At 41.9% G+C, this 8,549-nt stretch overlaps 2 protein-coding genes across 2 annotated transcripts in view; one reads left to right on the forward strand and one right to left on the reverse strand.

The window, feature by feature from the left end:
• The window catches only part of MAN2A1 (mannosidase alpha class 2A member 1), a 161,666-nt gene extending 153,140 nt beyond the window's left edge, over positions 1–8,526 (reverse strand). The window contains exon 1 of the mRNA XM_024743371.1: positions 7,871–8,526. Coding sequence (XP_024599139.1) covers positions 7,871–8,005 — 135 coding nt within the window. The 5' untranslated portion in view covers positions 8,006–8,526. The remainder of the gene's footprint in view (positions 1–7,870) is intronic.
• The window catches only part of LOC112398668 (translation initiation factor IF-2-like), an 11,602-nt gene continuing 11,187 nt past the window's right edge, over positions 8,135–8,549 (forward strand). Inside the window, exon 1 of the mRNA XM_024743357.1 lies at positions 8,135–8,239. Within this exon, the coding sequence (XP_024599125.1) occupies positions 8,135–8,239 (105 nt within the window). The remainder of the gene's footprint in view (positions 8,240–8,549) is intronic.

Consider the following 8,549-nt stretch of genomic DNA (forward strand, 5'->3'; position numbering starts at 1 on the left):
CAGTTTCTTTCCCTGCTTTTTCTAATCTCAAAAAGGAATACAAAATGCAGTAACCAGAATCATCAGAATTAGCAGAAATAAAACAAGTAATACACTGAAGAAAGTAAATATCTTGCCTGAGAAAGCTTTAGACAACTCAAATTATTTTTGCATATGCCTTCCATACTACCTTATTACTAATCAATATATCTTATTTTCCTGTGTTAAAAGGCAAGGGGAATAAATCTAGACTACTGTTAAACTCTAACTAAGCTTGCGGAAAGTAAAACGTGGTCTATTTACTATCACTTGGCCAAATGCTTTTCTCAGAATAATAAGCATGGTCCAATTTTTTTAAAATTAAGTTTCACTACAATAATCTTCCATTTTGAACTTCCATATGAACATAATCTACCCCTGTATTTTCTATAACATAGTGCAATGTAGAATCCTAAAAATGTAAGTGAATTTGGGGCATCTAGTGAAAGGATACATTTCAGTCATCAAAAAAATGCTAGTTATCCTTGAGTAGTAGAATTAAGCCTTTTGACTTAAATACAAGACATGACACCATAAAACTCCTCGAAGAGAACATAGGCAAAACAGTCTCTGACATAAATCGTACCAGTGTTTTCTTAGGTCAGTCTCCCAAAGCAATAGAAATAAAAGCAAAAATAAACAAATGGGACCTAATCAAATTTATAAATTTTTGCACAGCAAAGGAAACCATAAACAAAACAAAAAGACAACCTATGGACTGAGAGAAATTATTTGCAAACAATGTGACTGACAAGGGCTTAACTTCCAAAATATAAAAACAGCTCAAACAACTCAAAAAACAAACAACCCAGTCAAAAAATGGGCAGAAGACATAAAGAGACATTTCTCCAAAGAAGGCATACAGATGGTCAATAGGCACATGAAAAGATGCTCGACATCTCTAATTCTTAGAGAAATGCAAATCAAAACTACAGTGAGATACCACCTCACACCGGTCAAAATGGCCATCATTAAAAAGTCTACAAATAACAAATGCTGGAGAGGGTGTGGAGAAAAGGGAACCCTCCTCCTACGCTGTTAGTGAGAATGCAAATTGGTGCAGCCACTATGGAGAACAGTATGGACATTCCTCAAAAAACTAAAAATAGAGCTGCCATATGATCCTGCAATCCCACTCCTGGGCATTTATCCAGACAAAACTATAATATAATTCAAAAAGATACATGCACCCCTATGCTCACAGCAGCACTATTGACAATAGCCAAGACAGGGAAACAAACTAAATGTCCATCTAAAGATGAATGGACAAAGAGGATATGGCACACACACACACACACACACACACACACACACACATACACACATACACACACACGACTATTACCCAGAAATAAAAAAGAATGAAATAATGCCATTTGCAGCTACATGGATAGACCTAGAGATTATCCTACTAAATAAGGTGAGTCACAAAGAGAAAAACAAATACCATACGATATATGTGGAATCTAAAATATGACACAAATGAACTTATCTACAAAACAGAAACAGACTCACAAACATAGAGAACAGACTTGTGGTTGCCAAGGGGGAGGGGGGAAGGGTTGGACTGGGAGTTTGGGACTAGCAGATGCAAGCTATTATATATAGAATGGATAAACAACATGGTCCTATTAGATAGCACAGGGAAGTATATTCAATATCCCATAATAAGCCATAATGGAAAAGCATGTGTAAAAGAAGATATATATATATACACACACACACACGCACACACATACACATATATAAATGAATCACTCTGCTGTACACCAGAAACTAACACAACATTGTAACTCTACTATATTTCAATTAAAAAAAAAAAGAATTAAGCCTTTTGATCACTCCTTCCTAAAATGCAAAGTGCTAACAAAGTGCTATGGGTATAAAGAATAGGCCTTTGGCTAGACTGCAGCCAAAGTGGTTTTCAACAGGGTTGATTTTTTTTTTCCCCCAGGGGACATACAGCAATGTGCGGAGACACATTTGGTTGCTACAAGTTGGGGAAAGGTGTTTCTGGCATATACTGGGTAGAGACCGGGGATGCTGCTAAACATCCTGTGATGCACAGGACAGCCCCCCACATCAAAGAATCCAGCCCCAAATGTCAGTAGCAAAGAGTTTGTGAGGCAGCCAAAGGTAGAGATGTACACGTTTAAACTAGCTTTCTTCAAGGTTGATCTTTTCTTTAGATATAACGTGTTAAATTTACAAATTTAACATGAAATATTTACTAGATACCTACTATGCACTGGTCTGCACAGAAGTATTGCAATACAAATAGCATTACCTTAAATACACTGTCTCACAGAAAAGCTACATTGTAACCTCAAGAGACTGAGTGTACTCAAATCAAATCATTTACTTCCTCCCTATCACAAGGTAAATTCAGCAATACTCAAGCACTAGGTCTCAACTCCATTTCAGAACAATCGTCCCTCAAACTTGTTTGAACCTAAACACAGTTTCAACCTTAAAATTAGCAGCTTTGGTGTAACACCTATAACTGAAACAGAAACCCCTTTTAGCTAAAATGGTCTACACTTCCTCTCCTGATCAACTTACTAATCACAACTGTGAAAAGAAGCAAAATTTGCTCTTTAGAGTTACTCCTCCTCTCTTCCACATGTACTATAAAAGCTGATCTACCAGGAATATGACCACCAGGACGGAAGGGGCCAAAAACGCAATGAGGCCTTTATAACCCAGCAACCAGAGATTATATCCCAGCTGTTGAATATCCTCCCATTTTCTTACAGATCTCCATGGAAGTGAGGGAACAACAAGGGAACACTAAGACTGCTGGACTCAGAAAACTAAGAGTAAAAACAGGGAATCAGAAGCAGCTACTGAACTACTCTTTCTAGGACAATCTCAACACTTAGTGCAGTCTGTCAAAAAAGGCCAAAGTTTAAACAGCTATCACCAAAAGCAATAACTGACTCAAAATAAAAAACAACAAATAAAAGTGGTAATTTTAGTCAATGTTTTGCCCACAGCCCAGATATCCTTTAATGCTAATTAATGAGTCACAGAGAAAATCCCCTTCAGATAAACAGGATTGCAACATCTCCCAAGCAAAAGTATTTGTTTAGGTCCTGACAGCAGTGCTGGTCTGGGAATAACACATTCAATTCAATTTAAAAAATAATAAACTTAAGCCTTCAGACCAGATGCAGTCATGACTGTCTGTCCTAGTTTGTGTATAGGAAGACTCTTGAGTCTTAGTGAAACATGCTGGCAGGAGGAGTCCTGAAGGACTGCTGGACTCCACTCCGGAGGGGGTGAAGGAAAACAGCCCTTTTCAGGGGCTTTCATGTTCTTGCACTCATTTCTCCTAAATCCCTGGTTGTCACCACGGTCAAGGTCAAAGTTCCATCACTTCCCAAAAGTCACAGCTCTCAAACAGTGTACCCCAAGGAATGAAACAAACTTCCTTCTACACACCTGCACAAACCCCAACAAGAGCTATTGTTTGTAAATAGAGCGCACTGGAGTGCGGACAAGCAAGAAAAATCGTATTTTTCTATTTATTATTCTTAAGATTCACAGATTTTTAAAAGCAAGAAAAAACAACTGGGGGACTGAGGTCAACTTTAATTAAACATATACTGTGTTGAACACTTAAGAAAGTACTAGAGATGTAAAGTGTTTAAGCATGTTTTTATATGTGTATTATATTTTCACAGTAAAAGTTAAAAAAAAAAAAAAAAGACATAAAAGTCCCCACCTACCAACATCTTTCAATCAAATACTTAAAGACATTCACACTTTCTCACTTGATAAATGTTTTCTGGGCACCAAGATAAAATCTGAACTTCACTTTCACATTCTCCATCAGTCCCGATCTCTGAACTTTCAAGGGTTAATATGAATCGCTATGACCATATGCTATACTAGTTATTTAAAGATCGATCATTTGTTATACAAAACCTGAGTCATTAATTCTGCAGATTCAAACATAAGACATTAACAAGCCATCCTCTTATACACAAAGTAGATAGTAAGCAACTTGTGAAATCGCTTGTAGGAAGTGATGAAGAATTTCAGAAAGAACTTAACAATGTTTCTCCTTTCCATCTGCTCGAATTCTTACATTACCTCAAAGCACCTTCAGGGCATTAGGCCCTGGCCAGCCTCTCATTCACAGTGGAATTTTTATTAATTTTTCTAGCTGAGATTTATTAACCCTAAAATACACACAAGCTAAAACAGACAAAGCCACCTGTTGCCTCAAGGCCTCAAAGGAATTCCTCCCAGAAGCACAGGGGAAAGCCTTCCAAGGACTATCTCAGAGGCAGGCAGCTGCTCCAGGGTGGGAGAACCTAGAGCACCCAGAGTTGGGCCCACTTCCACCCCAGAGTCTGGCCAAGTGGTGGAAAACACACTTGGGGAGGAGGCAAAAAGAAAGAAACCCAGAATAACAGCAAATAGACTGCTCTCAACTGAAGATGGTTTTAAAACATATCTTGTTTACATGATGGACCATGTAAGGTTCCATGTTAACTGGAAGGAACTAAAATGGACAATTCGGAGGAAATCAATCCCTTTCTCGAGAAATCATTCTACTAGACACCCAAAATGATTTATAGTGACTGACTAGCTTGGCTCTATTAAAACTAAGGAATTCAATACCCAAACTCATCAAAGAAATATAATTTAGTGCAACCTAGCTTTGCTATGCTTGGTGTTCTCATCAGATTAAGATTTACATAGGAGTTAGGAGTAGTGAAAAAATAAAAATCAACTCAAATGCTAGGATGCTACGCTGCATAATGGTTTTCATTATAATGTTTAGCTCTCAAGTGAGCTAGAAGACATTCTGGGAGAGATATAAATTTCAACCATTAAACGTTTCATAAAAAGGAGCACATTCGGTGGTCTGGAACTGAACCTGCAATATCTCTGAGGTATGCCTGTACCCTATGACCCAGCAATTGTACTCCTGGGCATTTTTCAGAGAAATGAGGGCTTATGTGAATGTTTATAACGTTCATAGCAGTTTTATTTGAAATAAACTGCCCCAAGTTGGAAACTACCCAGATGTCCTTCAATGGGTGAATGGTTAAACAAACTGTGCTCTATCTATGGAATACTACTCAGCAATAATAAGGAACAAAAGAAAAATGAAAAGGTAATAACATCAGCAAAAAATAATAAGGAACAAACATGTAACAACCTGGATGCCTCTGCAGAGATTTAGACTGAGTGAAAAAAGCCAATCCCCAAAGGTTGCACACTACATGATTTCACGTGTCATTCTTGAAATGACAAAATTACAGAAATTGAGAACAGGTGAGTAATTGCCAGGGGCTAGAAGGGAACAGGGACAGGAAGAAAATGGTTGTGGCTATAAAAGGGCAATGTAAGGGGTCCTTGTGGTGATGGAAATATTCTGTATATTGACTGTATCAAGATATAAATATCCAAAGTGTGATACTATATTATAGTTTTGCAAGATGGTACCACTGGGGGAAACTGGTAAAGGATACATGTGATCTCTGTATTATTACTTATACGTGCATGTGAATCTACAATTATCTCAAAATCAAACACTTAATTTTTTTAAAAAAGGCTTAAAAAAAAAGCAGCACATTCATTAGGGCTTCATAATAAAAACTCCTTTAAAAAAAAAGTCATAAGCTAAGGAGCTGCAGAGCATTATGCTCTATTTTCCACAAGCAAGTTGGGGGACTAAACAGTAGGCAAAGGATTACTAAAGGGGGCAGTACAGCATAGTGGCTGAGAGCTCAGACTCCAAAGGCTGCCTGTTGAAATCTCAGCTCTTAGCTGTGTGACTCTGGGCAAGTTACTCTCTCTGTGCCTAAGTTTCCTCACCTACTGGGTGGTGATTGTGTGAATGCAGTTTACCATGTAAGACTAAGACACACAGGCTGATATCAGACATACAAGAGTTAGGCTTATACAGCATTTATCCAGTCCACCTGCGTGGGGATTCAGTGGCTCTCCAAAACTAAATCAGCAAAGGTGCCTTTTGCACCGAAAAGCCAGTACTGAAAATCTGAGAACGGCAAACTTAAGTATAAAACGTTCCACCTTCCCAACCCTCTCCCCTTGCACACAAAACAGAATATACACAGGGCCTTCTCTTCCAGCAGCCACTGTCACTTTCCATTAAATGCTTTATGTTGTAAGCAGAACTTCAGCCCCTTGACAAGGACTAGGGCTGGATATTAAAATATTGGAATTGACTTCGCCTAAGACGTCCCAGTAACCAAATGACTCACTCACTTCTTTAGAAACAGTAAAATGTCAAGGTTGCCAGAGAACCCCAGCCCCAGATGTGTGCATAAATCATTGAGAAGTGTTCATTAAGCCAAAGCCAAAGGACATTACTCAAGATAACACTTTAAGTAAAATCTATCAGTTTTTATGGTTTTTCCTGTAATGGAGAAAATTCGAAAAAATAGGATTACTGGGGGGAAAATCACAGTAAGTTAAGCCCCAAAATTGTACAACATATTTTAAAAAGGCTTAGAATTCCTCCTTTTTCTCTGGCTTCAGAGGGTTTACCCTTCCTCCCTCCCGCGCCTTTTTTTTTTAACTGTTTTATCCAATCTCATCAACAAGCACTGGACAAACTCTAAACTATTTTCTCTATAATACTACCTAAAAGCAGAAGCTTTTAAATTTTTTGATACATCTGTTTACAACCAGATTTTTAATATCTCTCGTCTGCAAAGCATTTTGAATGCTCTGTATTGATGACACCATCCACAAAGGGGTCTTTTTTTCACTTTCATAATAATTCAGGTAAAATTAGTAGTCTAATTTCATTAAACTCAAGCTTTTTGTCCTAGCGTTTCACAAGAACAAAAGGCAAGAATATTCTTTGGTCATTTACACTGTCACACAAAAGAAAAACAAACAAAAAAACACCAACTTGTTCACGTCCTACGTTTCTCTACCCTTGAATGAAGTAGTTGATAAATCAGCTTGTCAGGGTTTTGAGTTCTTCGGTTCATTCATTACAGGGGATACTACCCAATACCCAGTTTTACTAAAATTTCTGGATCGTACAGGTCATTGGCAAAGAACTTGAAACAAATTGCACACGCGGTATATCCTCCCAAACAGAACCGATTGTCTCCGTTTGCTTATTTTTAGTAACTTGAGATAAAAGACTTAAGACAGGTCGTTTTCCCAACTCGTTTGACAATTTGAACGCGGCCTCGGGACTGAGCGCCCCATAGCTGCAGGCTGGAGTATAACAAGCGCTTCCCCACTAGGCTCCCTCATCCGCTCCAAACAAACCCCATGTAATAGCTGAAGAATGACGACACTAAAATCAACCCCACAGATTCATACCTTAGACAACACGGAATAAACTTTTTTTCCTCAAGCGACAGTGCAGTTTAAATAAATAAATAAATAAATAAATAAATGTAACACCCAGATGGGGTTTGTTTGATCCATTCCCGCGACTGGGTGCGCGCAGAGGGTAAGTGCAACTTAACCCTGTGTGGGCCTAGGGGCTCACCAACAGCTGTCAGTGGGCGCTGCGCCGGCGAGGGAGCGCCTCACGCCGCGCCGGTTCACTGGCCAGCAGGTGACCACCCCAACAAGCCCGGGTGCGAAGTGCGGAAACACGGCCACTTCCCCTGAGCGCGATCCGGCCACCGCACGCCGCCTGGTACTTTGTTAACTCCGCGCGCCCGGGATGAGGTGGCTGCGGAGCCCATGCTGGAGGAGGATCCAAGCCTCCTCCAGTTTGGCCTCGCCCTGCCGGAGCGCGGAGCCTCGGCGGGAGGGAGAGGTCGCGGAGCACCGGGTAACTACAGGCCCCCACCCCTACCCTCTCGGAGCCCCGCGTCCCCACTTCCTCGTTCCTTACCTGGGGAAAGGAGCCCTCGCGGCGCGGGCTCTTGGGGTAGTCTAAGTGACCCCGGTCCAGCATCAGGTAGAGCGAAAAGATCACCACACAAAAGATAGCGCTGCCAAACACGGTGAGCTGGCGGCTTAACTTCATTTTTCCTCGATAGACTCGGGGCCAGGGCACTGTCCTCACCCGGAGGAAGAGGCGGACTGTGGACTCCTGGAAGCGGCCGCCGGAGGCTCCCTGCTCCTGGGCTTGTGCTCTCCGCGCTCTCCGCTGCGGATGCGGGTCCGGGCGGCGCTCCGCACGTTATCTCCGGCGCCACCACGCGCCCTTGGCCTTCGCCCCGGCCCACCGCCCTCCCTGGGGCCGGGCGTCCCTCCTGAGGCGGGATTCGCCTGCAGCCCGGAAGGAGCCCGCTCAAACTAGATCTCGAGTTCAGCGCCGGCACCCGGCAGGGCGCGCGGAGCAGGCGGAGGAAAGGTCGCTGTCTGGACTTCCTGCCACCGTCGCCCGACCAAGTCGGCAGGAAAAGTTTTCTCGACCAGGGCAGGCGTGTCCTCTTCACCCAGGAGGTGCGGGCTCGGCGGCTCTAGGCTCTGCGGCGCGGAACTGGGTCCGAGGAGCCGTGGGGAAAGAAATCAGGTTGGGAGGAACCGGGCCCCACAACTTAGCGCCGGGACAGCCGGGCCCGCCC

Source organism: Neophocaena asiaeorientalis, unplaced genomic scaffold (assembly GCF_003031525.2).
Source record: "Neophocaena asiaeorientalis asiaeorientalis breed wild unplaced genomic scaffold, Neophocaena_asiaeorientalis_V1.1 scaffold26, whole genome shotgun sequence".
Lineage (NCBI taxonomy): Eukaryota > Metazoa > Chordata > Mammalia > Artiodactyla > Phocoenidae > Neophocaena > Neophocaena asiaeorientalis.